This window comes from Metopolophium dirhodum, chromosome 1 (assembly GCF_019925205.1).
Source record: "Metopolophium dirhodum isolate CAU chromosome 1, ASM1992520v1, whole genome shotgun sequence".
NCBI classification, from domain to species: domain Eukaryota; kingdom Metazoa; phylum Arthropoda; class Insecta; order Hemiptera; family Aphididae; genus Metopolophium; species Metopolophium dirhodum.
The window spans coordinates 143943775-143969395 of record NC_083560.1 but is presented as its reverse complement, the minus strand read 5'-3'; the positions used below and the strand labels follow the sequence as shown (position 1 = coordinate 143969395).

The following is a 25621-nucleotide window of genomic DNA, read 5'->3' as shown; positions in this document are numbered from 1 at the left end:
TGCGTCCCTGGCGGAAGAGATCAAACCGAGCGGATGGGAAAGCGCACCGGCGACTCGGTCGGCGGATGGGAAAGCGCACCGGCGACTCGGTCGGCGGATGGGCAGTGATCTGGATTCAGTCAATCGTTTACAAATGACCCAGCCCGGGAGGGAGGACTCCGGGGTTGTGCGCCGGAACCAACCTCGACGACTGGGTGCCACCAGTGGCAAAACCTTGAACGCACCAGCCGTAGGGCCGGCAAACTCAGTTTGTCGTCAAAATAAGCACAATTTGTTACCGTAAGACTGAAATCACCGAAGAGTGGGCGGAGTCAGGATCCACATGCCTGATCTACGGGCAGGTAACATCTTAGTAACGTTAGGCGGAAGCGAGGAAGCGGGGGCTAAGGTCCATCGCTCCCGTAAGAACTGCTAAAGAAACTGCGGTAACGACGGCGACGGGGGGTTCGGATCCCTCGCTTCTGAGCGGAAACCGACCGCTACAGACAACACGAGGCCACCAGAACTCTGAAGGCGGCAGAGCGAGGACGGATCTGGGTGGCCGCTGGTTACACCGGGCCGGTGTTCCCGCGCCTGCAATGGTGAAGCGCCCGCCGGTTCGGGAGGGAGCCGGCGGGCCCCCGGAGTGGTCTGACCTAGGTTGCTGAAAGGGCATCGAGGTAACCCCGTGAAGACTTACCGGCGCTCACCCGCCTGGCAAGGACGGCCCAACCGGGTCACGACGAGTCAGGCGGATAGAACGACCTGTACAAGTACACACCTGCTACCGACCGCGCCAAGACGAGTCACGTTGAGAAACTGGCTGACTAATCTGGTCCGGGAAAGGGGCAGGCGGGGTACGGTCTTAACGAAGCTAGCCCTAGAGCTTCGGGTTAACTGAACTGTAATCACAAGGGCCCGGGGCAGGTCATCCTTGGTGCTAGCGAAATGACCAAGGACCTCCGGGTTCCCTGGGCCACCTGTACCTTCCAAGGTGGCAACCTGGTGGTTTAGAATGCGCTAAGCCATAAAAGGGTCTGAAATGGGTAGGAAGGCGGGGGGGGCGCTCGAACAAGGCTACACCCTCGAGCGCCCTCACGAAAAGCTCACTCATGACTGTGTGGAATCATGAGGAGCAAAAAGAGCCGCGGAATTGAGGCCGCGGCTGACGATGTCCTGCCCGGGTACAGGATTGGGCGGTTGACGAACGGCCTGAAGGCGTCTTCGCACCCCCGGGCCACCTGAGGGCCCCGTCCCGATCTCAACGCCAGTGGAGGGCGCATCTCCAAACCGAGCCTCCCGGGGTAATAGGAAGCACCTGGAGGTGGTCTCAGAGACTTACCGGTGGCAAAGGGGAAGGGTCATCAATGAAGGAAAAGAGGACTGGCTAGGCAGCTTTCAGCAGACCAGCCATTCCAACAGTAACCCCAGAGATGGGCAGCTTGCCAAATGCAGGTCCTCAAGGATCGCAGAGCATCTGCTTACACATACGACTGCCCGACCGTCAGCTACGAAAAAGATCCGCGCTCAAGGTGCAAGCGATCGGAGCGGACCGAAACGCTGAGCGCGGACTCACGGGAAAAACCAATAACCCGTGTTCCGGGCGTATCAACGCACTGAGGATAGGGAGACCTGTTAGGCACGTCAAAAGACCCCGACGTGGGTCCTCGTATAACGATGACCGAGGTGATGAAGAGCACCTTCCTTTTCCGCACGGGAACCATCTACCCAAGTGGGGGAACTATACCACCTGCGACAAACCAGTGAGCTTGGGCGAGAAGCGCCAGAGCACGACGAGGGAAGCAGACGCGGACCTCCGTCGGCGCGCTGGCGCTTCTAGCACGAACCCGACTGAGAGCACACGGGCCCGACCAACTCGTGTCCGAACACGTGCAAGGTGGAAGTCCGGCTGGGGGACACCCTCCGTCAAGCACTTAAAACCCGAGCATTCGGTACGGACACGGCACCCGGCAAAGAAAACCGTACCACTCATAAAAGGTCGCGTCGCGACAGCGTAAACAGCTGCCCCGACGCCGATGCTAGTGGGAAAAGAGTCGTTGTGAGTACTCTGGATAACGGATCCTTCAATCTCATCTCGCGGGCGACGAGGATAGCCCCACTGGAAACCCGACTTAGCTAACGCCCGAACGGTAACAGTGCCCGTCGAGCTGTGTGGCGTGCGTCCGGCCGACGTGCGCGTGTACCTCGAGTGCTCGCGCCCGCCGGCCGCGCGTTCGCGACATATGTGGATGGCCTCGCGGGGGCTGCTGGGAGTAGCGCCTTAGTAGAAGGGGAGTTATTTGCCTGGGTCGAATCCAGCGCTCGCCGACGCGGTTATACGAAACCCACCGATCTATCTCGTACGAGAGTAGCCGGCGGGGGACCGTCAGCCTGGCGCCAGGGCGCCCTGACGTAACCCGTCGGAGGGATGTTTCCGCGTCACCCAAAGGCGTGAAGGAGCCGCCCTCGAGACATATGGCTAAAGGTGTAAAAACCCCCGAGGTGCTGGTCTTATAACTCCCCGTCACACAGTGGTTAGTAATGGCGTTGGCGATGAAAAAGATGAAGTAGTGGAAGAATGTGTTCCAACCGAGCAAGAGTCAGACCAATCAACTCTTCCTATAACTTCTGTACACACTCCTACTGAACATACTCAGATGTCAAGTGGTCTAAAGACTTCCTCTGATGATTTTAAAATACCAAAATCAAATAAAAGGAAAGAAAATGCTTTTATTAATAAATACTTAAAAGAAAAAAAGGAAGATAGGGATCATTTTAAAAAGTGCTTAGAAGAGCTTACAACACCAGAACCAGAAGAAGACGCAACAGACATGTTTTTCAAAACTGTAGCTGCTACTGTGAAAAAATTTCGCCCAGACCTCACCACTAAGACAAAAGCAAAAATTTTTCAAATCACAACAGAAATGGAACTTTTGAACCAGCAGTCACTAAATACCGGATTCACTAACATTATTCACGGTGATAGTGAAAATTCCTACCACTCATCTGCAGCATCATCTACATGCACTACACCATATACTTTTACCCCTGCGGACACTGACTCGGAAACTTCCAATTTTTCCAGTCACATAATTAGTGATGCTATGAAGGGAATTTTAGATGATGAAGATTTGTAATATTTTCAATATTTTATAAAATTAATATTTTAATTTTTATTATAATTTTCATTTTTAACATTATTTATAATAATTTAATGATAAGCTACATTTATATGCATATATAACATTAATACCTTAATGATTTTTTATTATAATTTTCATTTTTAACATTATTTATAATAATTTAATGATAAGCTACATTTATATGCATATATAACCTCATATACCTTAATGATTTTTTTATATGGAGAGTAAGATGATTTAATAAATAATTTTAAAGATTATTTAAATAAAATGAATTATCACTTTTCATAGATCACTTACCTAAGAGTAAGAGCCAATTTTTCCGCAGCAGTTATAGGTGTTTTACTCTGTTGTATGAGGCAGTTGTCAAATCCCCTTCTACAAGGTTCAAAATGTAGGCAAACATCTCACGAGTTACTCGGAAATAACTTTTAAACCGTTGCTCTTCATCGACAAGGTGGTTATTTATCAACATTTTGAAAATACCCTCGTTTTCTCGTTTATTATAAATGTCACTGACTTTCTTTCTTAAATTCCAATGTTCATGGAGCATATATTCTTCATCTTCGTCATCGATTGTTAAATGTCGAAGAATAAGCAGTGCAATTAGTTTTTCTTTCTTTCACGACGATTCATTGCAATTGCAAAATTATTAATTAATAATTATAATAATATAATAATAATTAATAATAATACTGTACTAGTAATATTGTATTTACTTAATAAATTATTACAAAAACACTACACACTGATCACACTTCCAGTAGTCAACTGAATTGTTCAACGCGCCACCACTATATTTTATAGGAAAACACTTTTACGCCGCGTAATACGTTTTACGCTCACGTCGACGTGATCGGTTTCTGCGGCGCAAAAACGCGCTCCTAGGAAAACGTACCTTAAGGCAAACTATCCCGCACGCCTCAGCCTCCGCCGATCCAATACTGTACCACCGTACCGGCAGTCGCACACACGCTCCCCTCCTAGTACCCACGGCTCAGAGTACCGGCCATTTATGTTAGCTGTACGTATGTGACCCACTCCCTCACCTGGCGTTTTTTCCGTGCCACCAAGATCGCAAAGTACTGACCGCACCAGCAAAAGCCACCACTAACTTTTTTCCCGTCTCAGCTCCCGGTACCATGAGCGAGTAGCAAGCGTTTTGCTGATGCGCCGAAGGGCGGCACAGGACACACAATATTTACTGGTAACGTTTTTTGGTACATCATTATTATTATTCTCACCGTGGCCGGTACTTTTAGGGTATTATTACTATACTATTATATTATTATTATTATACTTATGTATTATGGTACATTATTGTTGTCCTCCCGCCGGTAAGCCGCTCCGTCGGAGCCGTGTGGTGAGTAATGTTTATATTTTATTTGGTAAAATGCATTATTATTATTATTTTTATAATTTACTTTGACCGATTTTTATGCCTTCGGCTTTTTCGGTACCAACTTAAATCCTAAATGTGTTCAAATAAACGTATATATATTTTTTTTCCCCCAAATTGAGGTGTTATTATTTCACTGTCGGTTACCTTTCCTATTACTGGGTCAAATGTATTCCCGTTCTTAGATATTGAAAACAAATCCACGGCACTCCGGCTTTCTGGTCTCGATCCGTGGTTGGCGACCGTGAAATGTTCGAGGCGGCCACATGACTCTCGAGAACATGATAAATATGATCGAGCAGTCACAATGTACTTACCTATTTATATTGTATTGTCCTAACTATATCATATGGTTGTGATAAATTACAACATATAACTCAGTAGAGGCCTGAATAATATTATCTTAAAATAGCTAAAATAAGATGCTAATATTTTAAAAAGTTGAAAATATTCTTCCAATTTTCTTCGAAAATCATAATTAAATATCTAAAAATATGCTTTCATATTAATTTATTCAATTAAATTAAAAATATGCCTTTATATGCAAAATAATAAAGTACATAATAGAAATAATACACATAGGTGTATATTTATGAAAACACCAATGTACCTATAATGCAGGTATGCCTTTTCTTGTTCTGATATTTACATGGTTGAATATTGAATAACTTATATAATCAATTTGAATTAAAACACATATTTTATTAGTTATTGTTACCTAAACTATATTGCTTTTAATATTAAATTGTATTTATTAAATATTCACATATGACTTTAGTTGACTTTTACTGATATGGTTTTTTTCTTTTGATCATCCATTAGTTCCCAACTTCTTTCACTGCGTTTACAATAAGCAGTATAATGCCCAACTGATGTCCTCAACCTGCTTAATCCACGTATATGGTTGACTACACCTCTCAGCTCATATGTTGATTCATTATATATTAACACAGGAGGTAAATCAGACAATTTTGTTTCAACAAAGCGTCCTACTTCTGTGCTGTAAGTGGTTTCATCATCTACAAACAAACAAGAAAAAAGGTTAAGTTCTTTTATTTTTATTTATTTTTAGGAAAATAATAAAACCGTTAACTCACTATTCCAATATAAAATTTCTATTATAATATGCATATTTGAAATTATTGGATCTAAACTTTTTATTCCAATACATTCACCATAACCACATACTGAACTTTCTTCACATAAACGATTATCTAAGAACTGCTGCAGGTCGTTTATACTACCATCGGTCGTTTGATATGTAATATAAGTGACAGTTTGACTTAGAGATCGTTTACATTCAGAGTTTGAACATAAATTAATTTCATTTACTGTCGGGTTTTGTTTCAAAACAGCTTTTAGAATTGTTCCTGCTGTTGCATCACAAATAGCAAGAGTTGTATTATACTCTAGTTGTTTTAAATCTGGATTAAGCATATTTAATGGTCATGAAGTTAGCCCCCCCACTTTGGCGGATTCACTTCAAACCAGCGGCAATATTTAGCAAATTAATTGCAAATAATTGCAAATTGGTTTTTAGGATTTGCAAATTTAGTGCACGCTCGCAAACTAAAAAATGATTTGGGGGGGCTAACTTCATGCAGCCCCCCCACTTCGTCCGATCCGTTCCAAACCAACACCAATATTTAGCAAATTAATTGCAAATAATTGCGAATTGGTTTTTAGAATTTGCAAATCAAAATTGGAATTTTGGCGAATTTTTTTGCAAATTTTGTCAGCCCCCCCACTTTTTCCGATCCGTTCCAAACCAACACCGATATTTAGCAAATTAATTGCAAATAATTGCAAATTGGTTTTTAGGATTTGCAAATTTAGTGCACGCTCGCAAACTAAAAAATGATTTGGGGGGGCTAACTTCATGCAGCCCCCCCACTTCGTCCGATCCGTTCCAAACCAACACCAATATTTAGCAAATTAATTGCAAATAATTGCGAATTGGTTTTTAGAATTTGCAAATCAAAATTGGAATTTTGGCGAATTTTTTTGCAAATTTTGTCAGCCCCCCCACTTTTTCCGATCCGTTCCAAACCAACACCGATATTTAGCAAATTAATTGCAAATAATTGCAAATTGGTTTTTAGAATTTGCAAATCAAAATTGGAATTTTGGTAAAAGATTCTAAACAATACTATAAAATATCAGTTTTTTTTTCTAGTAATTGATATTATTCTTCAACAACTTAGCGATAGATTCGATAAAAATACCATATCTGTAATGAAAGATTTAGGTTTATTATCCCTAAAGCGATTAAAAGAAGTTGGCCCTGTGCCCCAAGATGCATTCAGTAAAATATGTGATGTCTATGGAATTAATCAGGAGTCTGTAAGAAATGATTACATACTATTGAAAAGTGTTATCAAAGATATAGATCTCAATTTACTGACTAAATTACCAGCTAAATTACATGATGACTGTGAAGAATATATAAGAGGTTCAGATGAAAGTAATATAGAAGATGAAGAAGAACGGCAAGATTTAAACAATGTTGGAAGCTTAAGAAATATTTTTGAAATAATTAATAATATGAATATTAAATCGGAATTTGAGCATTTGTACACAATAATTAAAATAAGTTTAACATTACCTACATCTAGTTGTACTGTAGAACGTAGTTTTTCCAAATTAAAAATCATAAAATCCAGACTGCGTTCCACTATGGGTCAAAACAGACTGGAGAATTTAATGATTATTTCATGCGAACAGGATATAAACATAGATGTGTCAAAGGTAAATATGATACAAAATTTGTATTTGTTCTTACTCAATAGTAGTATAAGTGTGCCATTCCTGGCGCAGTGCCATATATAACAATAAAAGTTCAGAAAAACACCCAATATACAAAAAGTTCAGAAAATCGAAATGTAATAATAATTAAAATATTTTTTGCAAAAATCCCCCCAAAATATTTTTTCACAAATCTAATTGTAATAATAATTGAAATATTTTTCTGAAAATCTAATTGTAATAATGATTTAAATATTTTTCTAAAAATCTAATTGCAATAATAATTGAAATATTTTTTTGCAAAATCCCCCCAAAATATTTTTCTCAAAACTTATGTCATTAATAATTAAAATATTTTTTCACAAAATCTGAATGCAATAATAATTAAAATATTCCCCAAAATACAGCATTTCAATGGAAATATTCCATTGAAAACAAACACACATTTCCTTAAAGTCGACAACTAGGGACTTGTCAAAGTATACTCAGATGAGGAAACTCAAGTCGAAAATACACACGATAACAGGGTGGGCGTTTCGCCCCCCCCCCCCGGCTTAAACGAAAAAAACAGCATTTCAATCAGGTTTATATTCTCTTGTCTTAATCCTTCAAGAATATTTTTCTAATCTTTTTGGTTTTGACCTATAATTAGTTTATTGAGGTGGTTTACAAAGTCATTTCTACATATATTTGTTTTATAATGTCCCCAAGCTAATGTGTCAATACCTTTTTCTAAATTAAACCTTTTATCATCATAAACACTCAAAGCTTTTTTGTTTTGTTTTACAGTAAAGACATCATGTTTCTTAGTTCGAAACATAATTTGTTTAACATATTTTGGTTCTTTTGCTTGTAAACAATTTTCAAAATCGTTAAAACATATTTTGTTTTCCACAACATTTTTTTTAACACCTTTGGCTTTTTTAATTTCTTTTTCACTATTGAAGGTTCTATGTGAATATAATTTGGATCTTAAACCTATAAATTCAGACATAATTTTTCCATTTAACTCATATTTAAATTTACCTAAGACTTTTTTGTTAACTAAAGGTAAACCATATTTATTCTCTTGTGGATAATCTGACGTGTCAAAATGACCTAACATAGTTTTCATATCCTGGTAGAAATCGTCAGTTTTTATTTCTAATATTAGTGAGTCTGTATCTGTATACATCAATCTAACTCTATTTCCGTATTTTGCCTTTATTGTATTATAATAAAAATCGTACATTAACAATTTAGACAAATCTAAAACACACATTCCTATATATATTGGTTGTTTGAAATTTATTTTTGTTCTTTTCATATGGACTGCAACTAAATTCTCTGTAAAAATGGTTCTTTTGTCAAAATTTGGTTTTGAAATTAAAAGTTCTAATTGATTTGCATTATTACATAATCTTATGTCAACATGAGATCGAACATTCATCATGGTACGTCCATAAACACTGTTGTTCATTAATTTGAAATACTCTTTTTCAAACTCATTCTTAGCTTGTGCTCTGAGATTAGTATTAAAATCTATATACACTTTTAACCAAGGGGATTGACTAAATTCTAAAACTCTGTGAATTTTCTCTATTTTTAAACCTAATTTAATGTATAATTTTAATGTTTCATAATGTATTATGTATTTTTTCTTGTCATACAAAGTTGTTAATAATTTTGGGAGTTGTTTACCATCAAAATGTCTTTCCGGTGCTAAAGGGAAATCTGAATGTAGATCATGAAGTTCATTAGGGTAAGTTAAATCGACTTCTAAAATATAACCTTTAGGTGATTCATCAGAAATATTCATTACATTAAAATCCTCCAGATTGTCAATCCATTTGAAATCTCCAGTTTGTTAAATTTACAATATTTTATAATATTTAATAATTTATAATATTCAATAGCGTCTTTAATTATTTTAAGTTTATCTTCATACAATTTAAATTTTTTAACATCATCAGTATTTTTATTATAATCAATAGTGTCTTTAATTATTTTAAGTTTATCTTCATACAATTTAAAATTTTTAACATCATCAGTATTTTTATAATATTCAATAGTGTCTTTAATTATTTTAAATTTTTTCTCTAACATTGGAGGTAAATCTGATAAATATCTTTCACAAATATGACATTTATTAGATTTATTATAATAATTATTTAATTGTTCTGCATTCAATGATTTCATAGGAACTATTTTATCATATATTTCAGAAATACATGCTTCTTCATTTAACATACATTTATAAAATTCATGAGCTACGTTTGGACCAGAATATTCTACAGGTGGTTTATAATCTCCATTACTATATTTGACATAATAACAAAAATTATTGGGTATATGTTTCTGGTAACAATTAGTAAATGACTCTACATCACTTGGTTCACATGTGTAGATTGGTTGTAGTGTAGTTTCTAAGTCAGCATAAATTGTAAAAGGGACTCTTAACGAATTATTATATTTTTTAAATTCTAAAGTTTTATTATAAGGTTTGGGCAGAACTATTTTCGCTGCTTTATTATTAGAACAATAATGTTTATGTTCATTTAATTTTTTTTCTTCATCGAAACTACTTAAACACATTTTACATAAAAATCTATGATGCCCATTTTTTGTCATTTGTCTTCCACAAAGTGTCCATAAATCCTTAATCCAACAATAATGACCTTTATTCTCTTTATTCTCTTTATCCTCACTTAAATACAACAAATCTATATGATTTGTTTTTTCGTTTGGACTTATTTCTAATGGTACAACTTCGTGGTAATCTTCACTTTTTTGTTCTAGACAGTATATATTAACAGATAAATTGTCAATTAATTAACAAATTTTGAAACATCTTTGGTACTTACTGGAAATTGTATTTTAGATTTTTTAAATACTTCATCATAATCATGTTCCCATTTTCTATATTTACTTACTCTTTGTCCATCTTTTTCAGCAGGATGTAAGGCAGAGAGTATTGCCCAAAGAAAACATTTGTTGTCTTCATTTTGAACATTTATAACAGCATGTTTATCTCCAATGTCTTTAGGTAATTTAATATACGAAGAACCTCTTAAGGAATTGTATTTATTTATATTTATTTCCAAACTTAAAATTTCATGAAGTCTCCATTGTGAATGTTTCATTACAAAATCTTCTATTTCGTTTACAATTTTAATTTTTGCATTTGTATAATATTCCCTTAAGTCAGAATTTTTTGTTAAAATTTTATTTTTGGATTTAAAATTACATTCTTTATATTCCATATTTTTTTCATCATTACCTCTTTTATATTTTGCATAAAACACAATATTAACTTTTAAATTTTTATTTTCTAATGCTTGTTTAAGTTGTTCTATTAATGGATTATCTAAGCAATTTAAAAACACTTGTACATCTTTTATACCCATATTTTCATTTGTAACAATATAAGTTATACATGTATTTTGTTGTGCTGTTTCTTTAGTTTTAAAAATAGGTAATCTTTTAACATTGTTTATATGACGAATAGACTGCAAATGTTTAGACCAACTCTTGTATTTAATTATTAAATTACAAATGTCACAAGTTTTATCTGTTCTCGGGATTCTCTCTTGTCTTGGTCTTATACCATTGTTTTGATGACGAATAGACTGCAAATGTTTAGACCAACTGTTGTATTTAATTGTTAAATTACAAATGACACAAATTTTATCTGTTCTTGGTATTCTCTCTTGTCTTGTTCTTATATTTGTTGTTTCTATACCCCTGTATGTTCTTCTAAATCGAGGTATAATTGTTTGATCTGGATCATTGTTTTGATGACGAATAGATTTCAAATGTCTAGACCAATTTTTGTAAGTAACTGTTAAGTTACATTTAATGCAAGTTTTGTTATTCATATTATTATGGTTAACGTTTCCTTTAACATTGTTCTCAATTTTATTTATGCGTTCCATTTATTATACATAAAATAATTTTTTTTTACATTCATTTTTTTAATAAAAATAATTTTTATTAAAAATAACATTTAAATAATATTAAGATCCCATACTAAATTCACACATTTTAACATTTCCTAAATCTTGAATAATCTTAATTTCATCTAGATAAAAGTGAGTATAATCACCTGTTGTAATAATTTGTTCATTACCTATTTTACAAAGTTCTAACCAAGTTGGTGAATGTAATACATTAGAAACATAAGGCTTTCCATTTCCAAAATAATCATCTCCTTGATTGATAATGAAAATATTTCCATCAATTGGAATTTCATTTAGATTATATTTAACATTCTCAGAATTTTCATAATATTCAAAAGCACAAAATTTCACATAACATTTATTATTTTTTATACTTTTTTTTATGTTATTTTGCATTAATTTCAAAAAATTAAAATTTTTTAATCTCTCTTGTTTAATTGGTATACCTTTGTATGTTTTATTAAATCTAGAAGGTATGATTGTTTGTTCTCTATCATTGTTTTGATGACGATAAGATTTCAAATGAGTAGCCCAATTTTTACAACCAACTGTTAAATTACATTTAACACAATATTTGTCAGGACGTGTTTTTTTAATTAATACATTCATTTTATTATATATATTAGTTTCTTTAACTAAAGGTTCAATTTTGTTTAATCCTTCCATTCTTTATTACATTCATTTTTATTTTTTTTTTAAAATCAATTTTTTAATAAAAATAATTTTTATTTAAATTAACATTTAAAATTTTGTTTTTTGTAACTCTTCGTTATAAAAACTCCCTTCAATCTCTTCATTGTTTAAATCTATAATTTTATAAGTAATGGGATTTGTGTTTAAAATGTTATTAAGTATAAATATTTCTCTTGTCCAATTATTACTATATTTATTACCAAATGTTTTTTTATATGCTTTTATTCTTACTCTGTCACCTACACTAAATTTAATTTTTGGATTAGGTTTGTTTTTTGAAGAAAATAATTTGTGTAGAACAACATCTTCGTTAGATTTATTTACTTCACAAGGTTTCATACCAATAGATCGATGTATGTCTTTGTAATTATATTCATCGATTAAACTTTGTAAAATGTTAATCCATTTTTTAGAATTTGTGACTTCAAAATGTAATCTCATTTTCCCATTTAAGGTTCTGTTAAACCTTTCAATAATTGACGATTTTTCTTCATTTTGGGTGTGGTACATTTTAATTCCATATTCTTGCAAAACTTTTTTGTAATGTTTATTTTCAAATTCCAAACCTTTATCTGCGTGAAGTAATTTTGGTGCTTGATGATTTTGTGTTTTTGCCAGTTTTATTATTTTTTCAAATGTTTTTGAAACACTAATTCCATCTTTCTTTTTGAGTGGTACAGCCTAAGAAAATTTTGAAAACGTATCTATAACAGTTATTATATAAGAATTACCTTCATTTTCATCTGAATAATTTCTCATTATAACTAAATCAACAGCCCATAAATCATCAATACCTTTAGTAAAAATTCTTCTTTTAGGAAATCTTATTCTAACAGGTTTATGAAGTTCTTTAGCCAATACAATTTTATTTGTATTATTTAATTTTTTATTGGGAATATTATGTCCAATTGTAGGATTTTTTATAAATTTACTTTTATTTGTGTTACAAATGAAACATTTTGATGAAATTCTCCATGTACCATTAACTGTTTGAATTTTAGTTGCATCAATATTTTTTGTTTGAATTTTACATTTAAGACAATGTATTAGATCATCACCATTCATTTATATATATATTATTACATTTTAAATAAATTGTTTATAGTTTATTATAAATTCTAAACATAAATGTCCACATATAGGTGGATCGTCATAATCTTGGATTTTGTCATCGGACCACTTAAGATTATCTTCACCTAAATATTTTACAAGTTCTGGTGGAGGAGACATTCCAAATGAATCGAAATAAAATTTTTTATTTTTTATTTTTTTCCATGCAACCCAATGTGATCCTTCTTGAGTAGAATTATTTAAATTTAATATTCCACATTCATTTAACCAAGGTTTAAGAGGTAATTCATCTCTCATGAACAACCTCTGAATATTTTTATATTACGTCCAAATTGTATTATGTAAAAATTACTCAGTGGTTCATTTTTTTGATTTTTTTTTTTTTTCAATCCAGAACCTTTATTTTCCATTGCTTTATTATGACGAATTGTTTCTTTTTCAACTGCTTTTTTATGTTTGTAATCATTAACACTGTTTACAATTGAAGTTACACCTCCAACTAACGCACTAGCTGCACCTATCCCTGCAAAAATTAATGGTAAAAATCCACCTTTTTTGTCTTTAATTTGTGAATTTCGAATCTCTAACCTTGTTCCAGATTTTTTTTCCTTTGCCTTTTTTAATTTTTCTAATTGAATTTTATCTAAATAATAAATATTTTCTCCTTTAAATATTTTGTCACTTGTAATTTGAAATGTTGCATTAGTATTATTTTTATGAGCTTCTCGTAATTTTTTAATTTGGTAATTATTTAATTTGAAATAGTACATTTTATAATACAAAATATTATAAAATTTATTCACATATTAAATTCATTCCTATACGTCTTTTTCCTTTCATTGCACATGCAGTTAAAATGGCCGGAATTTTTTCAGACATAGAACACTCAGAATCTTTACATCTTTCCCAGGCTTTTCGTTCTAAAATTTTATCTGCAATATGTCTTGATTTAATGTCCTTATGATTTTTGTAAAAATAATCATGTTCTCTTGCAGCTTCATCTAATTTGTTTATTGGTTGTATATTTTGTTCTTCATTTTTCTCTAAATTTGTAAATGGTCCTAAATAATTATATTTAGGATAATGCATTGGAGGTAAAAATTTACAATTCAAAAAGTCATTAAAAAAACCTGCACCTTTTATAATTTTCTTTGGTAAACTTGAAATAAATGACCATAAATATATTGGACCTTTATTAGGAATGTCAATTACTTTTTCCATTCTTTTAATACAAAAATTAAGAATTTCAAGTTTGTCATCATGGTAATAATTTTTCCCCGCTCTTTCTTCACTAAATATATAATATATTTTTTCTCTTAATTGTTTTATATTATACTCTATGTCATTTGTTATTTCATTTGGTAAATTATTAACATATTATATTAAATATTCAACACCTTTACGATGATCAATTAAATGTTCCATTTTTATTTTAAATAATTTAAGAATACCAAGTTTTTCATTATGAAAACCATAATTTCCTGCTTTTTCTTCAGCTGCAATTAAATGGCATCTTTCATATAATTGTTTCATATTGTCAATCCAATGAAATTCAATTTCGTTATTTGTATAATTCATTAAACCTGCTCCTTTATTTTCTGTTGCTTTTGTAGGGTTTAAAATTTCTGTTGTTGGTATTGTAGGATTTAAAATTTCTGTTGTTGGATTTTTATTTTCTTTTGGTATTGTTGGTGTTTTATTTGAATTCATTTTTTTCCAAATAGGACTAATCATTTTAATGTATTTGTCACCTTTACTTGATTTCGGTTTTCCAGTCGATTTGTCATTATTTTGGTATATTGCATCTGTTTCAATTAATATTTTTGCATAATTTTGGTAATCTTCAGTTGTATAAAATTCTGGTTTTGTAAGATCTGAATGAGTTAACAATCTCCACATACCTGGAGTTAATGTATGTTTTTTTCCGTTTAAAATTATGTCATCAAAGTCAAACATTATTGGGTATTTTCCAATCATGTGTCCAATATTTTCTTTAAAATGTATTCCAAATGTATTATTTGGATCTAAAGTTGGTAAATATTTTTGAGCATTTTCCCCTATTATTATATTTGGAGGCATAGGAGAATTAATTGTTGTTTTTTTGGAGAACTTTTAGGTGTTTCGTAATCCTCTGTATTTAATAATCGTAATACCTCGGGATTACGAGGTTTATAAGGAGTTGTAGGTATTAACATTTTTTGAATATCATGATCTGTTTTAATTGCAACAGCTTTAACATTATTAACAGAAGATTCAACTTTAGACAAGCCTTCTAATATTGGTTCAAAATTTTTTACTTTTTCTTCTGCTGAATGTTTGTCGTGTATAACTCTTTTTCTATAGTTACTTTTTAAATTGTTTTTAACGTTCATTATTTTTTCTAACTTTGCTGGTGAATATTCTTTTCTTGTAATTTTTTTATATTTTTTTCATCTTCATCTTCATATTCATCTTTTTTCAAATTATTTAACTTTATTTTAGAATGTAATAAATCTGACTTTTTAAATGTATTTTTTAAATTTTGTTCAAGATGAATTAATTCTTTAATATTTTCAGGTTCGTTTTCTAAATTAGTTCCTTCCTTAAAATTGTTTTGTGTTTCTGATGGCTCTGAAAATTTGACTTTTTTTTAATTTTTTTTAATTATTTTTCTTAAATTCTTTGGATTTTCTTTAACATTCATTTAATATATAACATATTATTTTTTTATTTGTTTTTCAAGTTTATAGTAGAAACGGTTATTAATCAGATCGATTGTTATAAATCCATAGTCATTTTCCCAACAATCTGAACATAAAGTTTTAAAATCATTTAATGAAATAGTATTACTTAAAAAATCCTCCCAAACATTTTTTATATATTTTGTTGATTTAAATGCAATTAAAAGAGTTAAATTTTTTCTTATATACTGTTTATTTGCTGAACTATAACATTGATTTAAATAAATAACTGAAATGTCTTTTGGTCTTGATCTATTCATATATTCATAAATAGGTTTTTGTTCATCTAAAGGAATGTCATCGAATACAACTAAACTACCACGTTCACATTCGTCTACAGTTATTATGTCTGTACTAGAAATATAAAAATTAATCTCAGGTATACCTTCAAATATTTCTACTAGTTCTTTATAAATTGGTTGATCAATACTTTTTCTATAAATATATAAATTTTCATACTTAGTCCAATGACTTAGAATTATACTCCTCAACACAGTTGTTTTACCATAACCTGATGGACCAAACAACATAAGTCACATAGGTAAATGAAATAAAGATTTATTTTTATTTTTTATTTTATATGGTTTTATTGCAATAAATTCCATTTTTATAATACATTTTTTTTATTTTTACTTATATAAATAATGTATAATATTTTTAAAAAGTATGACCCTTTTATTGAAAGAGTTCAAACTAAAACATGGATACCTACGAATAACATTCAACTTAATACACCTAATAAAGACACAATTTTTAAAATAAATAGTATGGACAGTTTTCTGGACATTAGAAAAACAAAGTTTTTTATGTCTGGTAGATATTTGCAAAAAGATGGAAAAGATTATCCTAAAGATTCAAAAATAGAACTAGTTGACAATTTTCCTCCATTTTTATTCAGTAAATGCACAGCTAAAATTCGTGGTAAAACAATAAATGAAATCGAGTATACAGGAAGAGTAAGTACAATTAAAGGTGTAATAAGATACTCTCTGGATTTAAACGGACCAACTATAAACTCAAGTTTTGTAAGTAATTTTAAAGGTGGAGGTCATTTTAATGTTATGGGTAATTTATCTCAATTTGGCATGCCATTTTTCAAAGACCATCCATATCCTGTTTTCAATTGTGACATGGAATTATGTTTTATTAGAAATACAGATGATGATGCATTATTTAAAAGAGTTGTTGCAGGAACAGAAGATGGTAAAATTATTATTGATGAATTTACAATTAAAATTCCAATTGTAGAATACAATCCTTTGCAAAATGTTTTATTGTTAAAAGAGTTAACTGAACTTTCTCAAGAAAAAAAATATACTTTTAATTTTAAAGCGTGGCAATGTATTGAGGAAAGAAATATATCTGGAAGAACTATAAAAATTGACTTAACATCTCAATATCGAAATGAAAATCCTCCTGTGTTTTGTGGTTTTGGATTACAAACAAACAAATTAAATATTCAAGTTCATGATCCTGGTGAATTTGATCATTGTTATGTTAGAAACTATTGGTATGAAATAAATGGAAAACGTTATCCTGAAGAATGTCAAGATGAAGATTTTAAGAATAATAAATTTTGCCAATCTTATGAGAATTCAATGTCTTATAAATTAACTTACCATAAAAATCAACAAGAACTTCCATTGATGTATAATGATCCAAATGACTTTAAATTATATAGGTCAATATTTCTAATTAAAACAGTTTACCAACCGATGAATATTTCTGCAACTAAAAAAAATATAATTTTACATATTGAGTTACATGAAGATTTACCTAAAGATACAATTTGTTATATTTTTTTCATACGAGATGATGAATTTTTGTTTGACATTGAAAAAGGTACTATTGAAGAAACTTTTAGTGGTTAAAATATACGTATAAAAATATGTTTGTTTGATTGAAATGCTGTATTTTTCGTTTGGAGTAGAGAGGGCGATTCGCCCTCCCTGTTATCGTTTGTATTTTCGTCTTGATTTCCACATCTCGTAAACATCAGAGTATACTCTGTATAAATTCAGACATATAAAAATGTGTTTGTTTTCAATGGAATATTTCCATTGAAAAATATTTTAATGTTTATTCTTTAATTAAATCAAGATAAACAATGAAATCATCATCATCAAAATAAACTTTTTTACCATTTTGGTCTATAATATGTATTTCTATAGTTTGAAAATTTCCTTTAACTGGTATGTACATTATTGGATTAGTTTTTATATAAGGATTAACATCATCATAATAAAAATTATACAAAAGATCTTCCTCGATGTGATTAACATTATTAACAGTTGAAAAAGATTTTTCAATTATGTTGCAATGTACATCTAATAACCGTTTATTTATATTATTAGTTAAGGTTTCTCCAATGTGTTTATATAAATAATTTATATTGTCAATCCCTAAACTTAATTTAAAATTTTTGTCCATTGAAAAATAATCTTTTGTTGTTATTTTAATGTAATCATCATTATTTTCCAACTTCATAATGGAAGAGAATAAGGTATTTAAATGCACAATTGAATAATTTCCTTTTAATTCGGTTTTACTATTTTTTGTAGAAATAATGCCTTTAATATTTTTTATAAAACTTTGTGTATAAATCATTGCTTTCTTTGTACCTTGTAACGTCACGGAATTTTTAGCCTCCTTAATATATTATAATATCCCCGAGCATACCGTTGTTGATAAGTCAACGCACCTTTATTCTTCCCACCATGGGTAATAAAACTAGATATCGCGCGCTAGTGCACTAATGACCGCAGTGTTATGCAATAGTTGTTCCCCGATCCCCCCTTTACCATGCAGTGTCCGTCGTCAAAGTGTCGCGGTTGCCCGCCGTCCGTTGCCGCCGGCGCTTTCGTCGCGTCCGCCGGCACGGCCCGCAGGCAATACTGTCTCTATATCCCAATTACTGTATAAATTCCCGCAAACTTACGACACTGACCTGCCCCACTCCATCAAGACCCAACACCAAGTTCAGCAACGGCCTGACTGCTTGGCCACCGACGAACTACTTTTTCCAACGGCCAACACGTCGGACGTGCCTTTTCTTCATAACAAATTGGTAACAATCGCTCCGGTCTCACGGCTACCACGGACCACGTGATCGCGCACGCTTGTTCAGCGTCACGTCACCCACGATACGGACGGCAGTTTTTCGATTTTATTGTTGTCTCAACGAGGTCCATACCAGTCATGATGGGCTAAGCCGACCTCCATGGGCCCGATGGGGCGAAGTCAGACCACACCAGCACCGTCGATTTCGTAACTATATCTTTCCCTTGTCCCCCCCCTGAACAGCACGATAGTAGGCGTCGCAAGACATGGCCCCGCTGTAACCTTTCCCCGGTTTAACGAACCACCTGTACATTTTCCCGGCAACCCCGTGAGGGCACACCGTGATTGATACGGTGTGTAGCCTTCTGTGGGCCGGGAAAAGTGTCCCCATGTTTCGTTCGTATATTATATTTCTTTAAATTGTATTTGCCATGTGCCACCTTATTTTATATTATATTTCTTTAAATTGTATTTGCCATGTGCCACCTTATTTTATATTATATTTCTTTAAATAATTGTATTTGCCATGTGCCACCTTATAAATTAATCACTGATGACCCGTAAAAAAGCATTTGCATTACTTATTTTATTTTACCTTATTTCCCCCCATAAATCTTGGGCTTTCATTAGCCCATGCGTGTAATAAAGCCTGTGAGCTCCACCGACGTGACCCTCGGGTCTCACGCGGTGCGGCTCACAGGTCACGACTGAAGTGTTCCCCTTTGGTCGTGGGTAGTTTTTGGTAGGGTAAAATCTACCAAATTCTTACAACCTATTACTGTATAAGCAATATCTGGTGGTGTATACTCAACACCTGATTTTATTTCTATTTCTTTCCCTTTAGGCCATGTTTTATTTAATGGGGAACATATATTTTATAAAATCAAAACCTAAACATTTTGACAAATATTCATCAAAACACAGACCGATTGAGGCTGAAATATTTATAAAACAATCTTTATTTATTTCAAGATTTATTTTAGGAAAATTAGCCACAAATTTAGCTCCAAATGAATTAAATAAATGTTCAATTTCGCTTATTGAATAAATACCTATAAATATTGTACCTAGTGGGATTTGACCATTTTGACCTAATCTAAATGTACAATCTTGTTCTATATTTATATAATTGTCATTAGAGTTAGGATAATAAATTAATGGAATACTACTAACTATGGAAAAATTAAATTCAGTGTTTTGAAAGCCTAAATATTTTTTAAACTTTTCATCCAAACTATAGTAACATGAAGATACTATTTCAATTTTTTTATTAACAAAAGTTAACACTAAAGGATTAATTAGTCTGTTTAATTCTGTAATACTATATTCTCCTTTTTTTATTTGTATAATTTGTTCAAGAATTTGTATTTTACAATCTGTTTCAATATTTATTAAATTTAAACCTTTTAAAAATATAGAATCCACTCCTATTTTATAATTATTATTATTGTAATATTTTTCTGTTAAATGAATACAACCGTTTTTAACTTTTATAAATACCGTTTATAAAAGTAATTTTATTTTTTTATTCAAAATCAATCAAATGCATTGATTTTCCATTATTTATTTTTTTCATTCCTTTATATATAAGATTCAATTTAGTTTTTGAATTTTGATTATACAATGTAATTTGTTCATTTGTAAACACCTCTGAAAATCTATTTGGTAAAAATACTCTAATTTTATTTTCTAATACAGCAGTTAATGTGTTACCATTCTTTGTATTAATATAGTCGAAAAATGTTATTTCATATTTTTTTCCTTGTTCTAATGAATCTAATTTTACAAACTCATATTTTTCATTTCCATTTCTTTTATTTATTATAAAAAATTAAATTTTTTTTTTAAACGCGTATTTAAAATTATATTAATTTCCAAATAACGTAACAACGTGTATTATTTACATTAGACGTTCGATGTTATGTTAGACGTTATTATGATGAATAATAATAATTAAATATAAAATAATAACGAACGAACGACTAATAATAATAATATGTAACTCGACTGATTATTTTTTAACATCCTGTTGTGGAATGTTATCTGCTGACTTCTATACAGTGTGAAGTATACAGCGTGGTATAATTATACTAGTTTAATTTTATTTAAATAGTGTTACATAGTATACATTACATATCTAAGCATTGTGGCGCGGTGGTTAAAGCGTGTGCTTTGAGAGCAACCGCATTGGGTTCAAATCTGCCTGACAATTTTTGTAGCACTGCATTAATTGTTATGTGATTTGTTCCTACTGTGTTTGTTCTCGTAGTGGGATTTGAAATTAGTTGGGGGGCATTATAAAGCCGGCAATTGTAGCGCTTCGGGCGATTGGTGATTTACATGCGAATGTAAGTTGTCACGTGGTGTGGCCTACGTTGTCACCTTGATTTGTATCTATACTCTATTCCACGAGAGAGCAATCACTTTTCGCGCATCACGAATGACGGCTTCAGAGACGGCGGACCCCAATTTCCCCTTCCATACATCCACGGCGACAGCCGAGGACGGTCACGTGACAAACCGATACTCCTTCTTTTAAAGTTTACGCGCGCAGCGCGCATACGCCACTACGGCAGTACGGCGCTACGCTGTTGGCAGTCGCCAGACGGCGCAATTACTGTACGTCTGTTATGTACAACATAATTTTATATAAATTCTTTCGTAATGCTAATCAAACTACTCAATTGTCACTAGTAAAAACTCAAATATATTTTTAAAAATATTACCTAGGATAAAACTTTTGTTAGACATAATTAGAAATAATATATTGATCATCACTATATTTAAAATAGAAGTCAAAGTAATTATAGACAATTATACAACAGTCAACAACATAATGTAATAATGTATAGGACATTACAGACATTCATATTATTATATACACACATTTACAAACATTAGAACAACAAAATATATACACAATTACACACTGTACAACAACATAACATAATATATTATATTATACAACATTTAATCAGTATCTGACAAGTATCTGAAGTCACCGTCCGAGTCGTCCGAGTCGTTGCCTATGGTCATAACGCACGGTTGGTTTTCTGCAGTCATGGAATCATCGACCATGGCATCCAACCTCCAGGCTTTTTCTTCTTCTTTGACGACATGGCTGATAAAATTTTTCCACATTTCAGGACCAACTCTGTCCACTGCTTCCACCATTAAATTTTTGACGTCCTGTAGTTTAAATGTTTTATTGTTGGATCTGACATATTTTTTTACTGCAGCCCATGCAAGTTCAATGGGGTTAAGCTCGCAATGGTAAGGAGGTAATCTAAGCACAGTTTTGTTGTTAGCCTTGACCATTTCATCAATCTCATACTTGTTGTACATTGGTTTAATTTTTTGTACTTGCTCTAACAACTCTGCGATAACCATTGTGCTATCGATTACCTCCCCTTTACTTCGAAGCCACTCGATAATATCAGATTTTTTCCAATTTGTAGTTGGGCATTTCTCCAATTTTACCGAGTGGTAAGGAGCGTTGTCCATGACGATGACTGCGTTCTCTTTGAGTCTGGGCAAAACACCTTCCAACCAATCACGAAAAGATTTCCCGTTCATCTCATCGTGATAGTCTTGGGTATTTTTTTTTGACTCAAAGCATAGAAGACCTCCGGGAACAAATCCATCTTCTGAACCAATATGGCTGACAATCAATCGTTTACCCTTGCCAGTAGGATTTACTGCTCCGGTTGATAGTCCCTCTGAAGATGCCATTCGAGCTGATACCACAGTCTTGTCGGACCACACTTTACTATTTACATCTCCGGCGTTCACCCAAGTCTCATCTAAATAGTAAATGGGCCGACCTTCTCCCCGATATTGTTTAATCTGTCTCAGGTAGTTTCTCCTCCAAACAATAATCTCCATTTTTTCAATTAGCGCACTTTGACGTCCTCGCTGGACGTAAACGAAATCCATAGATTTCATCAACCTAAAGAGCGATGTACGAGAAAAATTTGGTAGACCCTCTTCTTCGTTTATGGCAACTAAAACCTTGTCCAGTGTAGGAAGATCACGGTTGTGCCAAAATTGATGAACCTTCCTTCTAATGCCATATTTGTCAAACTCGTCAATTTTTTCTGCAATTTTTCGCCTATTTTTTCTTTTGTTCGGTGAAGAAACGGTTTTATCGCGTTGATACTCCAAAACAGTATTATAGATTGTTGATTGGCCGATTCCAAGCTCCAGTGAAAGTAATTTTTTCATATGAACCATTTTTAAATCTGGATTTTGGATCTTTTTTGCTTTATAAGCATTAATAATCATCAGCTTTTGACTTGAAGAAACAAACTGAAAAAAATTGTAATAATTAATTAAAAAAATTGGAAACTGAAAATGTCCGTAAACAACTCAAAATAAGTCTGGGGACAAAAAGTCCATGGACAAAAGGCCCGGTAAGAAAAAAGTTGGACAAAGTTCCGATTCATTTTTTAATTGCCGTGGTGGTACAAAAAGTCCGAAAATAAAAAATTGTCTATTAAAATAAATATTTTAATATAGCATACTGACCAATACCCAATAATATCATATTTTAATTGTGTTTATTAATAATTATAAATTTTTTATTATAAATTATAAATTATATAGGGGAAACCTGGGTAAAAAATCAAAAAACGAAAATAAATTATAGTAAGTATTATACATTATTAAATTATTTATACCACAAAAAAAATGCAGAAAAAAATTTCACTTCAGTCTATACTTTTTAATCTTTACCTATGCACTTTTAACATTTAAAAAAATTTTAATTTGAAATTTTTAATTTTCTAATTTTTATATAAATTATAATTTTGATTTAAAATTTAAATATTAAGAATAATTAATTTTAATTAAGTGCAACAGATATTTTTAAACGATAATTAGTATTTATAATTACCATTATTAATATTTAATTACAAATAGGTACGTATATTATTATATTATATTATTAAAAAAATTATACATTATAAATAATATTTTGTTTTAAATTAAGATAATATATTATGTGTAATATGCCTCGTGCAGCCTGCATTCAATAAATTATTATTTGATAAATATTATTATTATTACCTATATTTTGTATAATATGTTTTTAGCTTTATTATTAGACATATTGATCATTCAAAATATTTTTACATGCTATATTAATTGTGAAGTTGTAGTTAATTGAGTTGAATTACACATAATATCATCGTAATTTAAAACAAAATATTTTTTATAATGTATAATTTTTTCAATAATATAATATAATATACGTATTTGTAATTAAATATTAATAATGTGGTAAATGGTGATTATAGATACTAATTATCGTAAGCTATAAAAGTTGAATATTTTATAAAATTTTAACTACAAAATAATAATTCAATTTTAAATTTGATAAATTTTGTCAAAATTCGAACTTTAAATGCTTATAAAAAAAAAAATTTGCCTATGTATTTTTAATATTTTTCAAATGCTATTGCAACAATATGTCAGAAGCCTTGCATTGAATTTTCACGCTTTTTTACTCAATAAATAAAATTGTATTAATATTTATAGAAAAAAAAACTAAAAAAAATTAAAACTGACAATGTCCGTAAACAGCTAAAAAATAGTCATGTTTTTTATCAACGTTTTATCGTGTATAGAAAATCGAGTGAATATCCAATGTTGTAATAATATGAATTTAAATTGTAACCAAAATTGATTTTCTCAAAAACAGATTTTGCGTAAAAATTCCCGTTTTTCCTTAATTTTTATTTTGTTTTTCATGGCGCTTTTGAAAATTACTGGGAAATTTTTACTTCTGACCCCCCTAAGTACCAACTAGATTCACTTTCCTATCAGAAAAGATACTGTTGAAAAAAATCTAAGAATTTTTACTGTCCTAAAAGGTGATGACAGACACAAAAATGAAAAAAAATTGAAAAATAAATTAAAAATTAAATAAAAAACACACATCATTGTAAAATCAATACATTCATCGCTCCGCTCAGAATCTAAAATATAATATTATCAAATACTAGTTCAATAATTTATAATATATACTTTTTTAGTTTCATGTCATAATAATGTTTTCGCTCAGAATCGTTTTTCTTATACAATAATATTATATCATTGAATTCAAATTTAACACCATCCATTACAGTGACCCACTTGTCACATACTGTACAGCAGAGCAACATCCACTTACCCACCTTTTATAGTTATGAAATGTTACCGAAGTTAAAGATCTATTTTTTTTATTCTAACAATTTTTTACACGGAATTAAGATACATTTGAAAAGTACTCTACAGAAAACTGATTATAATGAGTTCAGAGTTCAAGAATTATTATTTATTATATATTTAAAAAATGACTTACCTTTCCGCATGGGTTGGGCTTTCCTGGAGATATAGTATTATCGGATTCTCGTTCCATAATTTGAAAAATTTTGAAAAAATTACAATTTCAAATAACAAAATATTCAAAAAAACGTGGATAAAAAATAACGTGCAAACAGAGTACTCTCTTAGCGTACGGTTTGATTGTTAGTGACCGTAGATTGAATGTTGGTAGTTTGTATACATTCCATATTATGGAATAACATCTGTCAGGCTCCAGCCAGTCGGTCCCTCGATCACCGGACACTCATTACACAATAGACAACGCTAATGCACAACGCAACATTACACACCGAGGTATTTTTTTTTCCAGTAATTTTGAACCCTCGTACTATAACTAATATATTAGGGCCCCCGAACAAGTGGTTCTCAACCTTTGTATATCTGTGTTCTTTCTACACAATTTGAAAATGTTTACGTACTAATTCACAAAATAATAGGTATTCTATTTTTTGTATATCAAAAATGAAACTACATTATACAATTCATTATTTTTCATGTATGGAATTT

General features: G+C 31.7%; 1 protein-coding gene across 1 annotated transcript; it reads right to left on the bottom strand.

Moving 5' to 3' along the window:
* Window positions 1-21542: 21542 nt before the first annotated feature.
* LOC132935782 (uncharacterized) lies at window positions 21543-25389 on the bottom strand. Its single transcript, XM_061002394.1, has 2 exons — window positions 25092-25389; window positions 21543-23056 (listed from the first exon to the last, which is right to left on the bottom strand). The coding sequence occupies exons 1-2, from the start codon at window positions 25146-25148 to the stop codon at window positions 21719-21721; spliced, it is 1395 nt and encodes a 464-aa protein (XP_060858377.1). The 5' UTR covers window positions 25149-25389; the 3' UTR covers window positions 21543-21718.
* Between the last annotated feature and the right edge of the window lie 232 nt (window positions 25390-25621).

Excerpts from the sequence above, each read along its gene's own strand:
- LOC132935782 (XM_061002394.1), bottom strand. The coding sequence starts at position 25,148 with ATGGAACGAGAATCCGATAATACTATATCTCCAGGAAAGCCCAACCCA. Across the intron at positions 23,057-25,091 it reads AGCCCAACCCATGCGGAAAG|TTTGTTTCTTCAAGTCAAAA; the intron begins GTAAGTCATTTT and ends AATTTTTTTCAG.